At 38.0% G+C, this 25,080-nt stretch overlaps 1 protein-coding gene across 1 annotated transcript in view; it reads right to left on the bottom strand.

Moving 5' to 3' along the window:
• Positions 1-2,536: 2,536 nt before the first annotated feature.
• The window catches only part of LOC120247336 (autism susceptibility gene 2 protein-like), a 315,017-nt gene continuing 292,473 nt past the window's right edge, over positions 2,537-25,080 (bottom strand). The window contains exon 3 of the mRNA XM_039255190.1: positions 2,537-2,617. Coding sequence (XP_039111121.1) covers positions 2,597-2,617 — 21 coding nt within the window. The 3' untranslated portion in view covers positions 2,537-2,596. The remainder of the gene's footprint in view (positions 2,618-25,080) is intronic.

Below are 25,080 nucleotides of genomic sequence, written 5' to 3'. Positions count from 1 at the left end.
TTATTCAACTACTCACCTGCCTATCACTGATCTCCATTACTTGGCCTCAATTCCATTCCCTGACCTCCAAACCCTACACAATTTGCTTCCGCCCCATTCATCTGTGTCCTCCCTCTGCCCTGGCAGGCCTTCCTTTTTCCCAAAAGCATGCCCTCCTCTGCCCTTCCCTGGGTTATCTTGTACTGCTTCCTCTCGGTAACACCACAGGTAACCCCACCGCCTCCTCCCCATCACAGAGGTCATTCAGTGACTTCCACTTTCCATCACGTTAGTTTGAGGTTGGTCACTGTACTGTAGACTCTTTCAGGGCAAGGTCATGACTTCAGATTTATTTATACTCCCACAATGCTAAGTATGATCATGCATCAAACGTATGACTTGTGAACCCATATTCTTCTGTAAAAGTACAAAGGGTCAATGGTTTTTTAAAAATCATTATTTTCCTCCTACAACAGCAGGAACAGAAGTAGGAAAGTAGGAAGGTGTCTATATGCCCCCCACCCCACCCCCAAGTGGCAAGGAAGCTTCCTAGAGCACAGTAGAATGTGCTCACTAAATCTGGAGCTTTACAGATGAGGGATGGGAGCAGCAGGAAGATGCATGTGAGAAGATGGAAGGAGGTGGCATCTAGGAGCAGGAATGCTGGGGGGGGGGGGAGAGGAGGCTTATTTGACAAGACTAAAAGGTCTTTCGTGATTAGACTAATTAAGACATGCGCTCCAGAATTTGGACAGTTAAGTAATGGGCAGTCATTTATTAGGTTCAAGAGTACAAGGAAGGGCTTTAAGATTATTCCTAAAGCAATGAAAAATACATCAAGCAGGAAAATCCTGAAGGCACAGAATTCTTCAAAGAAGCTTCTTAAGTGTTTGACGTGTGTAGCACAGACTTCTTGCCCCAAATCAGCCCCCTCACCACGCCCCCTCCCAGCACATCTCGGTACCAGAACTCCCGCAGTGCACACTGCCTCTCTTGCCACATGCCTAGTTCAGTTAGTTCCTGAAGAGAGGTACAAACATGGAGAGCAAGGCCACACTGCTGGGCAGGTGACCTGGGGAAAGGGCGCAGAAACAGCACGGTGGAGAGAAGCCTAAAGCATTCTGTAAACTAGCAGATGGCATCACAGCACTGTCTTTCAAGAAGTAAAGCTAATTCCTAGAAGAAACGCGATGAAATAATGAAAATGAGAAAAAGAAGGCCACAACTGTATTCAAGGACATGAAAAGTATGATAAGTGAGCCCTCCTCTCTTATCAGTGTGGAAGAACCCATACTCCTGATCCCCCAAATAAGTACTTCTAGAATTCTCCCATTGCAAGGGGCCCCAAAGATTCTTCAGGCTCTGAGATTATATCAACTCTGATCTACTTTAAATTGTCCAAATTTCGGACCTGCCCTCTTTTCCATTCCCTCCAGGCAGCCCCGTCACATCTCCTCACAGATATCCCCGCCCATGCAGACTTAGGAGGCACAGGTATCACCCTATTCCAGAGATCAGCACCACAGAGACAAGGAAATCTTTGGTCACCAGTAGCATGGAAAATCCTGGGCAAACAGGGCTCTGAAGGCCACACCAAATATCTCTCCCAGACCAAAAAGATGCTTCTGCCTTTTAATCTCTAGCTATAATGGATTCATCTGTGGGCAAAGTAGTTTAAGGAGCTGCCTCCAATCTCTAGCTACCAGACCTCTTCCCAATTTTGTGGCAATCCAAGATAGGAAATAACAGCTTCCCCTGCATCAGGAACAACCTGGAGGGAGACTGGCCTTTTGAGAGTCTGTACATTCCCTCCTGTCTTCTCACATAAAGTCATCACACACGGCCCCCAAGAGCCTCATATTTCTGCTCCACTCTATCAGTTATAAATCCAATGGAGGCAGAGAAAGGGAAGGGAAGAGGGGAAAATGAAAAGAGTAGAGGGAAAGAGGTAAGAAGGATGGAAAGGAAAGAGAAGGAAAGTGGCAAGAGGGAAGGGAAGAGGAAGAGAAAGACAAAGGAAAAGTGAACACAGAAAAGGGAAAAGAAGTGAGGAAGGAAGGATGGAAGGTAGGGAAAGGAAGAAAAATAATCAGTAATTATAACAGGTTTACTAAATAAACAGGTTTACTAAAATAATCTGCATTTAAATCCTTATTTTTTGAAAAAGATTTTATTTTGAAATAATCTCTATACCCAATCCGGGGCTCGAACATAACCCCAAGATCAAGAGTCACATGCTCTTCCCACTCAGCCAGGAAGGCACCTCTGAATTTAAATCTTTTAAAATCTTTTTTTTAGTTTATTTATTTATTTTGAGAGAGAGAGAAAGAGAACAAGCAGGGAAGGTCCAGAGAGAGAGGGAGAGGAAAAAGAGAATCCCAAGCAGGCTCTGCACTGACAGTACGGAGCCCGACATGGGGCTCGAACTCACAGACACTGAGATCATGACCTGAGAGGAAACCAAGAGTCGGACATGTAACCTACTGAGCCACCCAGGCACTCCTGCATTTAAATCTTTTAAATGGAACTTGATTCACTGATTAGACTTCCACACTGATGTCTTCACCACTGATGTCTATCGTGTAGATCGATAATCCACTGCTGGATACAATCGTGTTCAACTTGACCCAGCAATCTCCTAAGAAAACAAAAGGGACAAGTAATCAAAAAATATCTGTGGGTCCCAAAAGACAGCTGTCACAGATGGTGTAGGTCCAAAGGAAAAGCAGACAGACGGACCAAGATGAGCCAGAGCCCTATAGAGGAACTGAGAAGAGACCAGAGGTCTAGAGGAGATACTCGTTCCTTTCTTCAAGTTATGCTATTGGCCCAAGATGGTAAAGCAAACTACTTTACCTTAAACTCCTAAATCCCTTAAACTCTCAGTCCCTTCCAGTCCTTAATTACTCTCTCTACCTGAACTCAGGAACTTTTTTTTTTAAGTCCAAAAACCCTCCATGCATCTTACTTCCTGACTTAATAGCCTAACATTATTCTCCAACTCTCACTGCCTTTTGCATAATCCCAGTCTTCAGACTGCTGCCAGAGTAATCCTTTAAAAAATAAAACAAGTTGAAGAGGCTACTCATCTGTTTTAAAAATCCTCCAAGGATTCTCCATTGCCTGTTGCAGCCTTCAAATCCATGCCCCAGGCTAGGTTCATTGAGCTCATTTCAAGCCACTTCTCTTTCACCTTGGACTCAGCAGCATGTGCCACAGGCTCTAAGCTCCACTTAACCTAGAAGCCCTGTGAAAGGACAGTTGCCCTGATGCTCCCCAGAGATCTCTCCTTCCTTTGTTCCCACAGTCCCTCAGGCACAGAAATACTAAGGTCCCAATTATCTGACCGTCTGCTTGTCTTTCTACCTAAAAGGACAGTGGGCTCCTAGAGGGCAGGGACCCTCCCTAGGCATGTCCAGTGGGTGCTTAACAACAAACTTCTGTGGATTAGAAAGCAGGAAGAGAAGCTCAAGGCTTACACACTTATCTGGTCAGCCAAATAGAACTTCTCCCTCAGAAATGGCCAAACCTCAAAAGGTAATGCACATAGTGGCAGAAGAGAACAGGGCCACAGGCTGTTGCCTTCCCACAGGTACATAAGCACTTCAGCTTAGGGTACTGGCAAGCACAGCTGGGCAAAAGCCAGCTCCCGAGGAGTGGCTGCATTTGTCCTGCTAAGGGGTGGCAACGACAACATCTGTCAGGATGAGACTGAACAGAGGAGTTCAGAACCAAGCAGAGCTGTAACACGATGCACCAGTATCTGGTTGGAGTACAAACAAGGTACGCTTTCTTTCTCCAGTACACAGCGGGCACCACGCCAAACACACACAGTGTTTGCTATTTTTGCAAGTCTAATAGGGTCTGCAGGGGGGAGGGGTAGGAGATCGGCAGTTCATAATGACTCTCATTATGTCTGGTGCATTTTGAGCCAAGGTTAGACACTAGACAATCCTCTGTCCAGTGTCAAGGGCTTTCAACTGCCCTTTCATCAGGGTAATTCCACTTCAAACTAACTTAGGTTTCTTATAACTCAAGCTACCAAAACTGATACACTTCACTGTTTTCAGCCCAGAAAAACAGGTCAGTGCCTGCTCCAAATAGAAATCAGTTCTTGGGTTCAGGGTCTGTGACTGCTACACAAGAGCTGTGACAAAAACATGCCACCATGAAATCTCACACGCTCTCTACAGACATCGAAGCAAGAATTCCTCCGAGAACCTCCTGCCCTTACCGGCAAATCTGCTTCTATGGAGTACAGTCCTTTCAATGTAGTTTTAGGAGGCCTCTAGAGAAAAGTCAAGCTTGCTAATTTCCACTAAAATCAACAAGGCTATGTGCATGTCAGTCCAGGATAAAAGCTAACTGCTTTTAAGTCTAAATAGCAAAAATAACAAACCTCTCAACAGCAAAAATAACAAATCTCAAAAACTTACATTCAAATTAGAGAACAGTACAAACCACTGCTGAATTTTAACAATTATTCACCAAATTTTCAAGTAAGAATATCAAGCTTTTAATCTTCTAAGTCTGCGAAAAGTTTAATGACAATTCAAGGGGGGAGGTACGAAGGATTCAAGGAGACAAAGATGAGATTTATACAAGTCAAGAATATGGGAAGGGAAAGTGAAAAGTGGATAATAAAACTGTTTACAAAATGTCTCCACTTTTCTGATTCTAAAGATTTATCCTACTTAATTTCTTTTTTTTGAAGTTTGTTTGTTTGTTTGTTTAGAGAGGGAGGGAGGGAGAGGGAGAGAGAAGAAGTGTGAGTGGAGGAGGGGCAGAAAGAGAAGGAGGGAGAGAATCTCAAGCAAGCTCCACACTGTCAACACAGAGGCCAATGTGGGGCTCGATTCTGTGAACCATGAGATCATGACCTGAGCTGAAATCCAGAATTGAGCCACCCAGGAGCCCCAACACTTAATTTCAAACAGACCAACATCACCATGACTTTCTAAGAAACTTAACGTGTGTTATTTGGTTTCACAAAGAACACATGTTAACAATTCATAGGGATCCTAAATCCTGAGAAAGATGACATAAAGAAAAAAAAAAAAAACCAACAACGACAAACCAAATGACACTTACTAATTGAATAAGAATTTAACTCAAAAGTGCAAAACTTACTTTATGAATATGCAATAACTCTAAAAGCATGGATTTATATTAATGTTCTGATTATCAATTAAATAAGAGTCACCTTACATACCTAGATATGCACATGCACATACCCCTTTAAAGAAGATGAGAGGTAATGCGGTAGGCCAGGGGCAACTTCACATTCCAGGCATCCATGCACTCACATGTGCTGTGGCTTAGTACAGACACAGCACTTCGGTGAATGCTCTGAAAAAGTATTTGACATGTGTGAAATAAAACTTTTTATTGATGTGTAACATACAAAAAAATACACATGGAAGTGTAATGTTTACACTAAATATATTTATACTAAATATATTTGTGTAACCAGCACCCACATCAACAAACAATATACTAGCACCCCAAAAGCCACCTTTCAATGGTCAGTTTTGCTTCACTGAGGCAAAATGTCTAGAAATTCTGCCCTTGTTTACCTGGACTCATTAGAGGTCAATGTGGTTGACTACTGCTTAAAGAATTTCTATTCTGGGGGTCCCTGCGTGGCTCAGTTGGTTAAATTTATGACTTACGCTCAGGTCATGATTTCATGGTTCGTGAGTTCAAGCCCCACATTGGGCTTTTGCTGACAGCTCAGAGCCCAGAGCCTGTTTCAGATTCTGTGCCTGCCTCTCTTTCTCTGCCCCTCCCCCACTGGCGCGCAAGGGCGTGCACGCGCGCTCGCTCCCCCGCGCTCGCTCGCTCTCTCTCTCTCTCTCTCTCTCTCTCAAAAATAAACATTTAAAAATTTTTTAAAAAAAAGAATTTCTATTCTGGACCCCAAGGATCACGGTGTGCTGCATTTAACGGCACAGCTCTAGACTTATGGGGAGAACCAAACTCTCAAGGGTATCTTCAAAATCAGTAATTTAAAGTTAAGATATCAAGCCCTAGCCAAAGTCACCCTAAATGTTCAACAGTCAAGCCAACACTGAAGACCTCATTACACAACTCATCCATGTGGGCAGTTCACTAATGTCCTGGGGGTGCAATCTAATAAAAAGGGCCTGGAAAGCCCACAGTAGCTGTAGGCTTCTACTCTGGAACTCCCTGATTTCTCAATAAAAGTTTACAGTAAATACCAGTAAGTGAATGAACTTTCTTCTTAAACATTAACTTTGCAGCTGTGTTAGCCCATTTTCTGCCTTTTTCCCTTCTCTCCGCACCCTCCTCACTATCTTCTCACCTCTTAGAGCTCTCCTGAAATGTGTCTTCAGTCTTCAATAAGCCTTGCCAAAAAAAAAAAAAAAGGCATTCCTAAATCTGAAATCTCAATCTGTCCTTGCATACCAGCTGGGATGCTCTCTATTCAAAGAAAGAAGGCTGGGAGTTGGATTTTCAGCAACAAAAGACAACAAAGCACTTTTCCTTTTGGGGCTGCAGAGGGAGCCAGAACCATGCAATGCAAGCAAGGTATAAGTATTTCTAGAACTGGATGAATCTGAAGATGGAGAAAATATAAACACATACACACACATCTCACATACCACACACTCAGGCACACAGACGCCCACCCAGACCCCAGGCCTGAGGAGACTCTAAAAGAATACTTTGTGCGTTCAGAGAGGAAACATCGTATCATTTATTTTGTGAGAGGGAGATGAACAATAAAAGGAAAATAAAGCTATTTTGTTCCATCAAGTGAAAAGAGAATGAATTTTAAAGGGAGTCATCAATTCCAAGATTCCTCAGCCAAGGTAAGTAATCAACATCTCAAATTTGCAAGGTTATCTGACAAGTGGGTATGGCCTTTTATCTTCTAGAGCTCTTTATTCAATTTTACTGGAACAGAGTTTAATAGAAGCTGACCTCTATGTTGTTGTTTTTTTTCCTCTACAACCTAACACTGGGTCAGAGCACAGATGGGAAGGACCAAGAAGTAGGGCAGAGAATGGAGCAAACTTTTTCAAACTCTAAGATTAGCAAAACAAAAACAGAAGTAAATGCCTAATTGATCCCCACCACACAGTGATGTTGCCCCAATGTCACAAAGGGAGATCCAGCAAGCCTTTCACCTCATGACTACCTCCAATTATAGTAAAATACCACAATGAATACAGTAAAGTGAAAAAGATATTCTGATCAATGGTAAAACAACACTTAACTAGTAACTCTAAGTAATAAAGCACTCATTCTCTGACAGCTCTTTCACAACATACCAAAGACATACAATAACAAGCTATGATGAAATAGATGTGGTTTATACTGTAATATAGAGATAGTTAGGAATTTATAATATAGAGATTCTAGGTAAAGGCATAACAATGTACTTAACCTTAAACACTAGCTCCCTCCCTCCAAATCATAAAATATTAATTGAATACCACTACGCCAAGGACTATATGAAGTTCTACAGATATATGAATGACAAATACGGTTTCAAGCAGCATACCAAGGAAACAGAAAAAGCAAAATTCACATTTATATGTATATTTTATACACACACACATATATAAACATGAGAAAGTAGAACAGAGTTAGAACCATCCAAAATATACCAGGGGCATTAAGGCTTAGTCTGAAAAAGTATAAATCCTCCCAACAGCTATTATTTTCTAAAATATTTCAGAACATATGCTCATCATGAACTATTACTGCCCTATCAACATTCGAAACATGCAAATTTTACACTGAATTAACATGTAAGAAATATTCCCCGAGTACACACTTTATAAAGGGCAGAGTATTAGGTACTAGAATTTATAATTATTCTGACTATATTCCCTCCACTTCAATGCTGTTTCTTAGTATTGGTAAAGGTTAATGATGATGGTACCTCTGAAAATTTTTAGTATCAAATACAAAAGAATTGTCAAAAATACTAGGAAGAAGAAAGGACTTGGAGGAAGAGTCATTTCACCAAAAGACAAAGCAGGAAACATAAATTATGGTCTTGAGCTTGGCTAAAAGGAGAGAGGATATCTTTAAGGGGATTGGCCATTTCTGGGCAAGATACTATAACAGACCCCAGCCTGACCTCCTTGCCTGAAACAACAAAAAACACCCATCAAAATATACAGAACAATGCTTGTTGAGACACTGGCTGTGAAACAACTAAAACCATAATTCTCAAGAAACAGGAAACAAATGAGGAAACCCTTATGCTCCAATTTACTGCCTGGAGTGTTCAGAGTATAATGCAAGGAGGGAAAACTGAGGCAGATCCAGGAACACCCCCTAGGTTGGAAGACTGAGGAGAACAAGGCAGCTAGAGTTCCAATGAATGAGGATTACAGAGTGAGGACCTGGAGTTCTACAGAGTTCCCCTGAGGATGCAGCAGAGGAGAGATCAACACTTAGTGAGAGGAAGCTTCACAAGCTAGGGGGAAAAACACACAAAGGGATTAGAAGGCACACTTCCTGGCATTCACACAGACTGTGACAGGTGTCTGCTCCCATCAGCAAGACTGGAAAACCTACTTCATGAAGCACTGGAGAGAATGTTCTGGAAGGTGTTGCAAAAGCAATGCAGAAAAATCAACCCTAGACAGAGCTCTTTTCCAAATCCCCCTTAACAAATCCTAACTGAAAAACTCAAAAGAATCAAACTGCTGCCAAATCATTTACTGCATCACAGAGTAAAGCTCAAGAAGACTTAAAAAAAAAACACAAAGATATCTAGCAGCCAACAAAGCAAAATATACAATGTATTAATTCCAATCAAAAATTACCAGGCACACAAAAAGACAAGAAAACATGACCTGTAATGAGTAGAAAAGTCAGTAAATTGAAACTAAACCAGTACAGGCATAAAAGTTAACTGCAAACAAGGGCATTAAAATAATTATTATGTTCAAATAATTAAGTAAAGGCATGGAAATACAAAAATCAAATTTCTAGAAATGAAGGCATGTTTCAGATGAAAAATACACTGAATGAAATCAGTAACAGGTTAGACACAGCAGGAGGAAATATAGGTAAACCTGAAGGCATAGCATTAGCAACCAACCAAAATGAAACAAAGAGAAAAAAGAATGATGGATGGGTAATGAAAACAGTACCAGTAAGCTGTGAGAAAATTTCAGAAGACCTCTAACTGGAGTCCCCCCAAAAAGGGGCAGGTGACAAAAGAGAGAGAGAGAGAGAAAGAGAGACAGAGGCAGAGAGAGACATAACATGAAGGAAAAATGGACCATAAATTTCTAAATTTGATGACAACTATAAACCCAAACATGAAAGAAACTCAACAAATCTAAAGCAAAAGAAACATGAAGTAAACCATACCAAGGCACAACATAATCAAAGCCTCAAAAGCAATGATAAAGAGAGAAATCTAAAAAGTACTCAAAGAAGACACCTATGACATTACAAGGAAGTAAGTTACCAGTGACATTAAATTTCTCACGGCAAACAAGGAGCAAACAGTAGAGCAACAGTTTTAAAATAAGCAAAAACTGTACACATAAAAATTTCAGCCAGGAAAATCCACCTTTCAAACACAAAAGGCAAAATAAAGATGTTCGCAGACATACAAAAGCAAAAAGATTTCATTACCAGTAGACCTCCACCAGCAAGAATTGTTAAAGACAAAAGAAGAATGTTGGCATGTAAACTAGATCTACAAAAAGGAATGAAGGGCACCAGAAACTGAACCACTGGAAATGGTAACCACATGGTATACAGTATTTTTCTTATTCAAATCTCTTTAAAAGACAATTTCCGGGGCGCCTGGGTGGCTTAGTCGGTTAAGCGTCTCGCTTTCGCTTAGGTCATGATCTCGCGGTTCGTGGGTTCGAGCCCCGCATCGGGCTCTGTGCTGACTGCCAGCTCATGAGCCTGGAGACTGTTTCGGAGTCTGTGACTCCCTCTCTCTCTGACCCTCTCCTGCTCACACTGTCTCTCTCTCTCTCCTAGAAATAAATAAAACATTAAAAAAAAAATTAAAAAAAAAAAAAAAAGAATTTCCTGTTGAAGCAAACATCTTTAACATGTAAAATTAAAACTCATGTCATCATCAATATAATGGCTGGAAAGGAGAAAATAGAAATAAACAGAATGGTAATTGTAACATTGTTTTTTAAATGTTTATTTATTTATTTTTGAGAAAGAGAGGGAGTGCACAAGAAGGGGAGGGGCAAAGAGAGAGAGGGAGAGGGAGACACAGAATCTGAAGCAGGTTCCAGGCTCTGCCGTCAGTGCAGAGCCAGACATGGGGCCTGAACCCATGAACCAGGAGATCATGACCTGAGCTGAAGTTGGACGTTTAAACCAACTGAGCCACCCAGGTACCCCTAACATTCTTATACTAAACATAAAATGATAGAACACTTCAAGGTAGATTGTGATAAATTAAAGATACGTAGTATTAAGTCTAAAACAACCACTAAAAAATAGAATGAAGAATTATACACCTAAAAAGCCAAAAGAGGAGATAAAATGAGATATTCTTAATAATTTAATAATCTAAGAAGGCAGTATAAGAGGGTAACAGAAAACAAATGGCAACAAACAGACTCAAACATAACAATATAAATAACTGTCTTAAATGTAAATTGTAAACTTCGCAATGAAAAGGTATAGATTATCAGACTGAATTTAAAAAGCAAGACCCACTGACATGGGACCTGTAAGAGGTGTGCTTTAAATATAAAGATACAAATGAAGGTAAATGGATGGATAAAATATAAAACAGATTCCTAACACTACTTAAAAGCAAACTTAAGTATATATATGTATATATATTAATATCAAAAACTATTACCAGAGATAGAAATAATCATTTCATAATAAGTACTCAATCAAGAAAATATAACAAACCTAAATGTTTATGCATCTAATAACAGAGCTTTACAACAGAAATAAATCAGTAAGTAGAAAGAGACAAAACCACAATAATACTAAGAGATTTCAACATTCCTCTCTAGACAGAACAAGCAGGCAAAAAAAACAAAACATGAGAATATAACAGAAAACACTATTAAACCAACTGGACCTGATAGATATTTACAAAACACTCTACCCAACTACAGAAGAAAACTGCATTCTTCAAAATTTCTCAGGGACAATCTACAAAAACAGACTGAATTCTCAGTTATAAAACAAGTGCAGAAGAAAAATTATTTAAAGATTTCAGTGATACAAAGATTTTTTTTTTTTTTAAGCAATGGAGCTAAATTAGAAATCAACACTAAAAAGATGTCTGGAAAATCCCTAAATATTTGGACAGTAAATAACATATCTCTAAATAAAAATCATGTATATTAAAAAAAAGAAATCACAAATGAAATTAAAAGTATTTTTAAATAAATGAAAACACAATGCATTAGGATTTATAGGTGCTCTTTAAGTAGTAATTATAGGGAAATTTATAATGTTAAATGTCAACATCAGAAAAGAAGAAAGATCTTAAGCCAATGAACCTCTACTTCCAATGAGAAACTAAGAAAACAAGCAAAGTAAACCCAAAGTAAGCAGAAAGAAAGAAATCAGTGAAATATAAACAGAAATCAACAGATAAAATCAATACAACTGAAGCTGCTTCTTTAAGAACATCAATAAAATTGATAAATCCTGTTATACTGATAGAAATGAGGGAGAAAAAGGAAGAGATCCCAACAATAATTGATGTAGAATCACCACAGGTCACAAAGGTATTTAAAAAAAATTAGGGAAATATTATATAAATAATTTTATGCCAATTAATTCAACAAGTTAGATGAAATGGATATATTTCTTAAAAAAAACATAAATAACCAAAACTATCTCAAAAAGAAAGAGATAACATGAATAGTCTAATATCTAGTTAAGAAACTGAATATTTAACCTCTGGGGAAGAGGACAGAACACACACACAAAAAACCATGAAGACTGGCAGAACAGACTCCACAAATAAAGGTAAAGAGAGTAGGATGGACAGAAACACAGTGGGGATAAAATGGACCACAACCTACTGGCAAGAGGGGAAGGGAAGGCCCTGGACAGAGAAAAGGGTGAGAAACTATCACACTAAGAAGCCCACAGGAGTTAGATGAACCTGTAAAACATGTGGAATTGAAAAACAGAGGGGCCGAATTTCATGAGTTTTTACAACCAGTGGGACATAAAACCTGGAAGTTTTAAAAATCAGCAGACTTGGCTCTGGGCCAGTGAGAAACAGGAAACGTGAGTCCCTGCCCTTAAAGAGATGGCATAACAAACAGCCCATAGTGATAAAGCATAGGAACAGCAGTTTGGAAAGTGCCTGAACTTACCAGGAGAAAGTTATTTACTAATCTCAGTGCATGTTCTGCAGGGACAGAAATCACGGGAAATCGTCCAGGAAGAAAGAAACGGGCAGGAGCCACGTCCCTCCCCCGGGCCCCAGAATAAACACTTGCAGGACTTGCCAGCAATCCCACATGCCCCTTGACACTGCACCATGCTTCCCCCAGAGCACTCCTCCAGACAGTCCACCTCCCGCAGAGGACAGGTTGGGGGACTCAAAGCTCGCTAGCACGGTCATCCTGCTATGCTGTCCCGAGCCCCCAGAATTGTGCTTCTGAAGATCCGATCTCTCTACTTTACCCTCGTACCTAGCCCATGTAAGATGGTGCCGCAGGTCTGGCACTGTGCAAGCAGGCCCTACAGAGGCCAGCACCATTTCAAAGTGACTCTTTCCCCAGAGAGTGGGAAAGAAAAACACAACAGTCAGACACAGGCCCCAGCAGTGGCCTGGAGGCCACTGGTTTGACTGCAGGCCTGTCCACCAACAAAAGCTTCTCGGAACAACACGAGGAGAGCCCCCTCTAGTTTGATGCTACTACATCTCTGCCAAATGCCTGGTCTGACTCAACTCAAGTTCAAGGTGTCCCCAGACCCACCTAATAACAACAGAGGGACCAAACACTGCCCACAACAGACAGAGAGCCATCTCAGGTAACTGGACTTGGGTAAAAAGCAGCTCAAGCACAACAACAGGGCTCACACATCACACATAAAAGACATCCCTGGGGGTGCCTAGGTGACTCAGTCAGCTAAGCATGACTCTTGATTTTAGCTCAGGTCATGATCTCACAGTTGTGAGACTGAGCCCCGCATCGGGCTCTGCACTGGGTGTGGAGCCTGCTTTCCTCTGCCCCTTCTCAGCTCAGGCACAAGAAGTTGGCATGTGCTTGCTAGCTCTCTCAAAAAAAAAAAAAAAAAAAAAAAAAAAAACCCTGAAGTGCCCGATTCTGGTGAACAGAGGAAATTGCACAGCAAGACACTAAAGGACCTCTTCTTTATAANGGTGCCTAGGTGACTCAGTCAGCTAAGCATGACTCTTGATTTTAGCTCAGGTCATGATCTCACAGTTGTGAGACTGAGCCCCGCATCGGGCTCTGCGAGCCCTGTGGAGCCTGCTTTCCTGACAGTGCAGTCAGCTCAGGCACAAGAAGTTGGCATGTGCAAGCTAAAAAAAAAAAAAAAAAAAAAAAAAAAAAAAAACGCACCCCTGAAGTGCCCGATTCTGGTGAACAGAGGAAATTGCACAGCAAGACACTAAAGGACCTCTTCTTTATAAGGTTATCCTTCCGAGTACAGAAGACTTAGCGGTCTTTCCTAACATATAGAAAGAGACACAGAGTTAGACAAAATAAGAAGACACAGGAATATATTGTCCCAAATGAACAAACAAAACAGAGTCACAGTAACAGACCTAAGCAAAACAAGAAGTAAGTAATATGCCTGATAGAGAATTTAAAGTAAGGATCACAAAGGTACCCACTGGACTTGAGAAAAGTGTGGAGGACATCAGTGAGACCCTTAACAATGAGATAAAACAGAACCAATCAGAGACAAAGAACACAATAAATAAAATTAAAAATATGCTAAATGGGAAAAAAATACACTAAATGGAATAAATAATAGACTAAATGAAGCAGATGAATAAACCAGCAACCTGGAAGACAGAGTAATGGAAAGTAATCAATCTGAGCAGGTGAGAGGAAGAAAAAATTATGCAAAACAAGAACACACATCTTCATCTGGCATTATAGGAATCCCAGAAGAAGAAGGGAAAGAAAAAGAGGCAAAAATTACATTTGAAGAAATAACAGATAAAAACTTTCTCAATCTGAAAAAGAAAACAGAAACCACATCCAGGAGGCACAGAGATCCCCCAACAAAATCAACCCAAGGAGGTCCACATTAGAACACATGGTAATTTAGATGGCAAAAAGTAGTAATAAAAATAACTTTTAAAGTAGCAAGAGAAAAGAAAGTACTTACATATAAGGGAAACTACATAAAGCTATCAGCTGATTTTTCATCAAAAACTTTCTAGGAAAGAAGGGAGTGGTATGATACATTCAAAATACTGAAAAGGGATGCCTGGAGGGTTCAGTTGGTTAAGCATCCAGGTCATGATCAGCTCAGGTCATGATCTCACAGTTCATGAGTTCAAGCCCTTTGCCAGGCTCTGTGCTGACAGTTCAGAGCCTGAAGCCTGCATCAGATTCTGTGCCTCCCTCTCTCTCTACCCCTCCCCCACTCGCACTCTGTCTCTCTGTCTCTCTCTCTGAAAAACATTAATTTTTTTAATTCTGAAAAGAAAAAATGTGCAGCCAAGAATACTATATGTAGCAAGGTATCATTCAGAATAGAAGGAGAGATAAAGAATTTCCCAGGAAAACTAAAGTTAAAGGAACTCATAACCACTAACCAGACCTGTAAGAAATATTAAAGGGGACTCCTTGAGTGGAAATTAAAGACCAGAAGTAAAAGTATGGAAAGTAGGAAGCACAAAAGCAGTACAAATAAGTGTATTTGTAAAAACAAAATAAGCATATTTGTAAAAATCAGTCAAGGGGCTCACAACATCTGACTCTTGATCTCAACTTAGGTCATGATCTCAGGGTTGTGAATTCAAATTCTAAGTTGGGCTCCACAATGCGTGTGAAATCTACTTAAAAAAAAAAAAAATGAAGGGACAGAGAATCATTTACCATACAAATGGATGTGAAAAGAAAGCCAGGATAGCAATGCTTATATTAGACAAAACAGACTTTAAAATAAAGACTGTAACAAGAGACAAAGGACACTACATACTACATAAACAGCAAGAGGACAGTCCAACAAGAAGACATAACAATTATAAATCTTTATGCACCCAACACTAAGGTACTCAAATACTCAAAGCAGTTAATAACAACTATAAAGAAAGTAATCAGTAGCAATACAATAATAGCAGGGGTCTTTAACACCCCACTTACATTGATGAACAGATGATACAAACAGAATAAATAGGGAAGAATGGCTTTGAATAACACATTGGGCCAGATGGATCTAACAGACATATTCATGTGCAAAAATACTCTACAAAATATTAGCCAACTTAATACAACAATAAACTTAAAAAGTCAGTCAACTAGATTGAGTAGGATTTATTCCCAGGATTCAAGAGTGGTTTGATATTCATAAATCAATCAACATGATAATCACATCAACAAAAGAAAGGATAAAAACCACATGATCATTTCAATAGATGCAGAAAAATCATTTGACAAAGTACAACATCCGATCAGGATCAAAACCCAGATTAAATAAGTTTAGAGGGAACATACCTCAAAATAATAAAGGCCATATATGAAAAATGCACAACTAACATCATACTCAATGGTGAAAAACTAAAACCTTGCTCCGGCCCCTAAGATCTAAGACAAGACAAGGATGTCCATTCTCAGCACTTGTATTCAACAAAGTAATGGATGTCCTAGCTATGGAAATCAGATAACAAAAAGGAATAAAAGGCATCCAAATTGGTAAGGAAGAAATAATATTTGCAGATGACATTTTACTATATATACAAAACCATTCGCTCCACTAAAAGATTTCTAGAATAACTGAGTTCAGTAAGGTTGTAAGATATAAAAGCAATGTACAGAAATCTTGTATTTCTATGTACTAATAAAGTAATAAAGAGAAATTAAGAAAGTAATCCTATTTGTAATTCAATCAAAAATAATAAAATATCTAGGAATAAACTTAATCAATGAGGTAAAGGCCTGAACTCTGAAAAGTATAAAACAGTAAGAAAAGGAACTGAAGAGGACACAAACAAATGGAAAGGTATTCCATGCTCATGGATTAGAAGAACAAATATTGTTAAAACATCCATTTACCCTAAAGCAATCTACAGGTTTACAGCATTCCTTATCAAAATACCAATAACATTTTTCACAGAACAAGAGCAAATAATCCTAAAATTTGTATAGAGCTACAAAAGGCCCCAAATAACCAAAAAAAGGAAAACGAAGCTGGAAGTACCACAGTTTCAGATTTCAAGTTATACTACAAAGCTGTAGTAATCACAACAGTATGGTACTGGCACAAAAACAGACACAAAGGTCAATGGAAGAAGAGAGAAAACAAAAACAATCCTACAATTATATGGTCAATTAATATTCAACACAAAAGACACGAATATGCAATGGAAAAAGGCAATCTCTTCAACAAATGGTGATGGGAAAACTGGATAGCGACATGGAAAAGAATGAAACTGGATCACTTTCTTTCACCCTTCCCCCTCCACACTAACAACTCAAAATGGATTAAGGACCTAAATGTGAGACCTGAAACCCTAGAAGTCCTACAACAGGACACAGACAGTAATCTTGGACATCAGCCATAGTAACATTTTTTCTAGTTTTGTCTCCAGAGACAAGAGAAATAAAAGCAAAAATAAACTATTGGACTACATCAAAATAAAACGCTTCTGCACAGCAAAGGAAACAATCAACAAACCTAATAAACAACCTATTGTCTTGGGAGAGGATATTTGCAAATGACATATCTGATAAAGAGTCAGTACCCAAAATATACAAAGATCTCACACAACTCAATGGCCAAAAAAAAAAAATTTAAATCCAATTAAAATCCAACAATTTTAATCAATTAAAAACTGAGAAGACATTTTTCCAAAGAAGACATCCAGATGGCTAACAGACACATACATGAAAAAATGCTCAACATCCTTCATCAACAGGGAAATGCGAATCAAAACTACAGTGAGATATCACTTCACACCTGTCAGAATGGCTAAAACCAGTAACACAAGAAACAACAGCTGTTGGTGAGGACATGGAGACCATGGAACTTTTGTGCACAGTTGCTGGGAATGCAAACTGGTGCCACGACTGTGGAAAACAGTGTGGAGGTTCCTCAAAAAGTTAAAAATAGAACTACCCTTGGTTCCAACACTCACACTATTAGGTACTTAACCAAAGGATATAAAAATACTAATTTGAAAGGATACTTGACCCCTATGTGTATTGCAGCATTATTTACAATAGCCAAATTACGGAAGTGAGCCAAGGGTCCATCAATAGATGAATGGATAAAGAAGATTTATACAATGAAATATTATTCAGCTATAAAAAGAATGAAATCTTGCCAAATGAGAAGACACAGGTGGAGCTAGAGAGTATAATGCTAAGAGAGAGAAGTCAGAGAAAGAAAAAGACATATGATTTCACTCATATGCAGAATTTAAGAAACAAAAAAAAAAAAAAAAACATACAAAGGCAAAGAGAGAGAGACAGACAGACAAAGCAAGGACTGCCTCTTAACTACAGAGAACAAACTGATGTTTACAAGAGGGGAGGTGGGTGGAGGTGACGGGAGAAATAGGTGATAGGGATTAACAAGTGCACTTAACATGATAAGTACTGTGTAATGTACAGAATTGTTCAATCACTAAAACTAATATCACACTGTATGTTAACTGTACTGGAATTAAAATTTTAAAGTTAATTTTTAAAAGTACAGTCAAAAAAAAAAAACCCACCTGATTTCAACAATGCTAAAATAAAAAACATTCAATAATAAATTATCATGGACACATACACACACACCAAAAAAAAAAAAAAAAAGGAAAGAAAAAGAAATTGAATATTTAATTAAAAATCTTCCACAAAAAGAGAACTCCAGGCCTAGATGGCTTTACTGATAAATTCGACTTAACATTTAATAAAGAAACAATTCTACAAACTCATTCAAGAAGTTGATTAGGGAGAAATAATTTCCCGAGCCATCCTTTGAGGCCAACATTACCCTGATACCAAAACCAGACAATGACATCACAAGAAAAGAAAATTGTAGATGAATTTTTTTCACAAACACAAATGCAAAGATTCATTTAAAAAACTGTAGCAAATCATATTCAAGAATACATTTAAAAAGCTGGGACATCTGCGTGGCTCAATCAGTTAAGCTTCCAACTTCAGCTCTGGTCATGGTCTCATGGTTTGGTGGGTTCAAGACCCATGTCAGGTTCTGTGCTGACAACTTGGAACCTGGAGCCTGATTCTATGTCTCCCTCTCTCTCTGCTCCTTATTTGTGCTCTCTCTCTCTCTCAAAAATAAACTTAAAAAAATGTTTTAAAAAATCATCTATTTCAATAGATAGATAGATAGATAGATAGATAGATAGATAGAAAGAAAGAAAGAAAGAAAGAAAGAAAGAAAGAAAGAAAGAGAGAAAGAAAGAAAGAGAGACCAACTGGATTTTACCCAGGCATAGGAGGTTTAACACTCAAAAATAAAATCAGTGTAAATCACTGCAGTAACAAAGTAAACAGGAAAACCAGATGATCATTTGATAGACACAGAAAAGGCATTTGACAAATTTTAACAATACATTCCTGATTAAACCTCTTACAAACTAAGAATATAATGGAACGTTTTAAACCTAATAAAGGACATTTATGAAAAACCTACAGCTTACATCATACTTAACAGTAAAAGATGGGATACTTTCCTCCCCTAAAACCAGGAAGGAGACAAGCATGTCAGCTCTTACCACTTCTACTGAACATGATCCTGGAGGTTCTAAGTCAGTGCACTCAGGAAAGAAAAAGAAGACATCCAGATTAGGAAGGGAAAAAAAACTGTCTTTATTTAACTAGAAATACTATCATCCAAGTGAAAATCAGATGTAATCTAAAAAAAACCTACTAAAACTAATAAGTGACTTAGTAAGACTGTCAAATACAAGATGAATATATAAAAGTGAGAATATTTCTATTAACCAAAAATGAACAAAAGGAAACTAAAAGGGTAAAAATGATGCCATTTATTATTACATCAAAAATATAAAATTCTTAATAAATCTGATAAAAGATATAAAAGACTTGTCTACTGAAAACAACAAAATATTGCTGAGAAAAATTAAATAAGACCTAAATAGAGTTATATACATTATTCAAGAGTTGGAAATTCAATATTTTTAAATTGTTCATTCTCCCCAAATTGATCTATAGCATCAACATAATCTCAACAAACATCTCAGCAGGATTCTTTGTAGAAACTGAGAAGTTGACTCTAAAATTCATATACAAATAGAAAGGACTCAGAAAACACAAAACAGCTTTGAAAAAGAAGAACAAAGTATGAGGGCTAAACCTCCTCAGTTTCATAACTTACTATAAAGCTAAATTATTGGCTAAAAGATAAATAAATCAATGCAACACAAGAGACAGTAAAGAAATAAATTCATACATATATGGATATTCCTTATAAAAATGTAAAGTCCATGCAGTAGGGAATAGATAGCTTGTTCAAAACTGACTTTGGAAAAACTGGATGTTCCTATATCAAAAAAATATTAAAATTAAAAAACACTAATTTTGATCTGTATCTCCCACTATACTTCTAAATTAACTCAAAATGGAACACTTACCATCTACTTTATATTAAGTATCTCTTTATTATTTTATTTTAATTTCAGTACAGTTAACAGTGTTATATTAGTTTCAGGTGTACAACATAGTGATTCAGCACTTCCATTCATCAGCCAGTGCTCATCACAACAGGTCCACTCCTTAATCCCCATCACCTATTTAACCTACGCCCCCACTCCCCTCCCTCTGATAACCATCAGTTTGTTCTCTATATTTAAGAGTCTGTTTCTTGGTTTCTGTCTTTTTTTTTTTCCACTTTGCTCATTTGTTTTGTTTCCTAAAGTCCACATAGGAGCAAAATCATAAGGTATTTGTCTTTCTATGACTGAACTATTTTGTTTAGCATTATACTCTCTAGCTCCATTCATGTCACTGCAAATGGCAAGATTTCATTCTTTTTTATGCCTGAATAATATTCCATTGTATATATTTACTCCATCTTGTATACCCATTCATCTATCGATGGACATTTGGGCTGCTTCTATAATTTGGGTGTTGTAAATAACTGACCATGCCTCTTTAAAAAAAAAAAAATAGGACAGGCAGGATGACATAGTAGCTGGGCTCATAAGGCTGACTCAGACAGGCCCAATGTGTAGCAACTTGTAATACCTGATGGTCGAACAACTGGTTAAGCACTTTCAAACATGTTAATTTATTCTTTAAGAAAATAAAAAATTCACTTCTCTTATTTCTTTTTTGCTTTCTGTATGAATCCTCAGAGAAACAATGTCAACATTGTTTCTTTTACTACAAGAAAAGAAAACAACACCTAAGGGAAGGAAATGTACAAGAATATTAAAAACGCTGTGTGATATCAACTAAGAGATAACATACTGCCAATACCTTTGTCCACAACACCGGGGTTACCTAGGTAGTATTCTAATGTAACATACCCAGTCTACAGGTCTACAGTCTTCGTAAAGAAGTGGAGAAATTTGTAAGGAGAAAAGAATGGTTTCTGACATATAACATTACAATCTTAATTAAATCAGAAGTTTCTGACTGGCCACAAACAAAAATCACCCTGAGAAGTGAAACAGTTATGTGTCATGTAAGAGCATGTAATATGGTTTTTCCTCCCACATTAGTGGTTACTATATATGTCAATATTGCATAGCAATGTCTATATAGTGAAAGTGCTAAGAAAAAGGAAAAGATTAAAGTTGAAGTCATTTCTAAAGTATTAAAAGACGCTGAGTTAATAGTTAAGTCTATCTTGTGCTACTTGTGTTACCAGATAACAAAAATATCTTTCGTAAGAACAGCCAACTAGGTGTTCACCTAATGCAAGATGAATAATAATGCAAAATTATTTGAACTGCCCCGATCCATCTCTCTAGGCGTGGAAAGAGGACACAACTAGGTGTTACTAAAACTTACCCTTGAACAATGTGGGGTCTAGAGCACTGATACCCTACACAGTCAAAAATCCACCTATAACTGTACTAGAAGCCTTACCAATGATAGAAGCAGCTGATTGATGCGCATTTTTGTGTTACATATATTATATATTGTAATCTTACAATAAAGCAAGCTAGAGGAAAAAATGTTATTTAATCCTAAGGAAGAAAACCTGCATTGGCATTACAGTATTGTATTTACCAAAAAAAAAAAAAAAAAATTGTGAATAAGTGGACCCACACAGTTCAAATACGTGTTGTTCAAGGGTCAGCTATAGTTTATATTTAACCACAAAGCTGACCTAGCCAGAGATCCAAGCCATTCACAGACTAAGTACATATGGTCAAAAAGCCAAAGATGATGCAGTTTGATGTGTATGAATTCTACAAATGCAAGGTACCCTGCAAAACGCCAGTAAAACGTCCCTGGGGTCAGTCAATATTTACTAATCTCTCAACATCATCAATAAGATCCAGAATGGTTTTCTTACATATCCTGAACTATTCCTTCTACTTCCAACAACAATGCTTTTCTGTTTCATTTTTATTTTTCCACTGCCTTAGTTTTAACAGTCAAATTAAAAAAAAATTCCAACTCTAATGCTGAAACCAGAAGACATACATTTCTTTAGACAACCACAATGCCTACTGCTTTGGAAATTTTGTCTTTAATCTCAGAAACAAATTTTCGGAATTCACAAATTTATCTTCATAAGTCAGTCCAAAAAAGACAAAGTCAAGAAAAACACTTATGCATTTATTTTGATTAGGAAAAACTCTCACATATTAACAATAAGAAAACAAACCACACACAACCCTCCATCTCTGATGACAAAGCCAGAGGGAGACCTTAATGGTGGCAGCTCATAAATCCGAGCCGAAGATCACAAATACAGCTGCAAGAAAACTCTCCCAAGAAAAATATATGGCATTAAAAAAACCACAAGGGAGATTAGTGAGAAACTAAGAGCATATCTTTCATTCAACAACTTTTCAAAGAATATTTTTCACAGTTTATTTACCTTAAGCTGTTCCAAAGTAATTAGGTAACCCGGGGATGAAGCCCTGGAAAATAGAGACCTATCTCTTATATTCCTCTTATGTCTCTGTAATAACAACAGGGTTTGGGGCATATGGTGTGCACATAAAACATTTACTGAAGGAAAATAGTGCCTGTCTAGAAGAAGTGAGGAAACCCAGTATGGTGGGCACTTCATCCCAAAGACTGCTGAGCAGTCCCAGTGAGGTGACACTGTTTCTCATAAATTTCATTCACTATATAAATGAGGTACAGGGAAGGATTTTCCAAAACCAGAAGAATCAATATATTTGTTCCAAAATTTACTTTCTGCAAAATTAGAAAACTAACACCTGGCATGTCCAATATCATGAGGTAGTTGTTGGGGGAAAAAATTCCGAAATAATTTCAATACATTCTTTCACCATGATTACTCCTAAGAAACAGACTTCTACGATTTCAATTTGAAAGATCTAAAATTACAATTCTCAGACAGTGTGAACAGGTAGGGCCCCCAAACAAAGAGGTCTTAGCATTTCATACTAATCTCTTCTCAGCAAAAGGCTTTTATCATCTGCGAAAAACCATATGCATGAGCCCACTCCATTTAAGGTTTTTCAATCTAATGTACCCACTGGGATCTACAGTAGTCTCATAACCATATGCACATCATAATTTTGCCAAAGTGAGTCATTACTGCAACACAGAAATCTGAGGTCTTGTTCTTTGTACTTATTACATATTTAAGGACAGGTTCACCTAAAATTAGTCATACCACCAAAGTCCAAGTAATTCATGATTTTTGAAATCTATTTTTAACATTTCTAAGCATTCAAGCACTTGTTACTTCTTCACACATGTCATAGCTCCCCAATAATAGAAGCATCCCCCAATTTGCACTCTGGTTCAACCACAGAAACAGAGGGTCAAAGACACCCAAAAATTCAGTGGAGGACAGAATGTGTCAGTACCAAGCCAGAATCTGTAGCCCATGGCTCCTGATTCTCAGGCTATTTCTCAAATAAGGTATTTATATAGCCTAAACAATACAACAGCAGACACTGACATCCTATTCTTCACTGAATATATTCACAACGAAACTACCCCCTTTCTTCTACTTAACTATAGTGCTTAAAATATCTCTGTAAGCGAGTTCAAAGCTATGGCCATAAAACAACACGAAGACAATCCTCTTCTTTGGGCTGTCAACACATGACATGCAGAAGTAATAATTCTACTGTCCTAAATGAAGATCCCCATAATTGTTGAAAGAAGAACCTAAGGAGCAATTCTCAGATCAATAACCTCATTCGTCCTCAGTTACCTACATAACACAATATTCCAGGTATTCTAAACTGACAAAGAAAAAGTGTAGAAGGACCCTGACTCTGGTAATGTTCAATTTGCAGTACTTTCTGCCTGTGTCTCATGCTGCATCAGAGGTCTCTTACCTGGGCTGTCAAGGAAGGAAGATGAGCCAGGATGTCATATAGGAGAATAGTTGAGGACCACATCTCAGGAGTATAAAAGTATTCATTCGTTGTCTCAGCCTTTGTAACAACAGTTGTATTTTTACCTCCAAGAGCAGCCTTTCAGAAGGAATGTGGAAGTAGGTAAGAAAATAGAGCTTATTTTAAAAATGACTATTTTGGGGCACCTGGATGGCTCAGCTCAGTCAGTTGAACATCTGACTTCTGCTCAGGTCATAACTTCACAGTTAGTGAGTTTGAGCCCCATGTTGGGCTCTGTGCTGACAGCTGAGTCTGGAACCTGCTTTGGATTCTGTATCTCCCTCTCTCTCTCTGTCCCTCCCCTGCTTATTCGTTAATTCTCTCTCTCTGAAAATAAACACAAAAAAAATTAATAGAAAATAAATAAATGATGGCTGTTTCATTTTGCTAAAACAGTTCACCTATGCCATAAAAGCATCTTAAGAACTAATTTAACCTGGAATACTGCAACTCTGGAAAGAAATAATAAAGGAAATAGCCTGCTTTTTTTTTTTTTTGTAAGGCATTTCCACCAAAGCTGTACAAAAGGAAAATGGAAGCCAGGCAAGATCAGTTCCTGGTGCTGTTTTCTACATTATCATTATCCTTGCTTTGTGCCTTGACTCACCAAGACAAAATATGAAGTGATTGTGCCAAGGAGCTATAATACTGTGCTTACTTCAAATGAACCTTTTAGCTCATTTTTGGCCACTTTTTCAGGCATCTTATTTAAAAATAAGCCCATATAAATCACATTTTTAAATCTTCACTAAGTTTATACAAATTAGTAATAAAAATGCCTTTGCATCAATAAAAGTTTCATTCCAATATTAACTTATGAGAATGAAAAGTTCAGATAAAGTCTACTGTTCCTTGGTTTGAACCCCCCAAGAATTCACTGACACAGAAACACAGTCACCACTTGTAGAGATGAAAGTCCCAGAGAACTTAGCACAGGCAGTCCTTGACTTACAACTCCCGTGCCTGACAAACACTTCCATCAACAAAACCCTTCTGTCACTCCCTACTGCCACCCCAATGTGAGTGCCCAGCAACAATCATCACGAAAAAACTCTTGTCTTCTTCACACTTCTGGACTATCACCCTACAATTTACTCCCAGGATCCTTTAAAATTTTTTTCTTTTTACTTTTCCTGCACATTAAATTTTATCTAAACTGAATCTTTTCTCAGTTATAAATATCCTTTTCAAAATACAGGTATTCTAACAGATGGAATCAACCATTTCTGACTTCATATAACTGTGTTTCTCACACGTAACTAAGACTCACTAAGGCAAAGGACAGTCAGATTTGCAGGGGTCAATGGAGGAAGACACTTTAAAAAATAGATAAGGCTGATGTGACAGGAGTACACACTGGGATCAGGTAGCACCAAAAGGAAGACGGGGAATTC

The sequence above is a fragment of the Hyaena hyaena genome, unplaced genomic scaffold (genome assembly GCF_003009895.1).
Source record: "Hyaena hyaena isolate Hyena2069 unplaced genomic scaffold, ASM300989v1 scaffold_513, whole genome shotgun sequence".
In the NCBI taxonomy this organism is placed as follows: Eukaryota; Metazoa; Chordata; class Mammalia; order Carnivora; family Hyaenidae; genus Hyaena; species Hyaena hyaena.
This window is presented reverse-complemented; position numbering and strand designations above follow the sequence as displayed.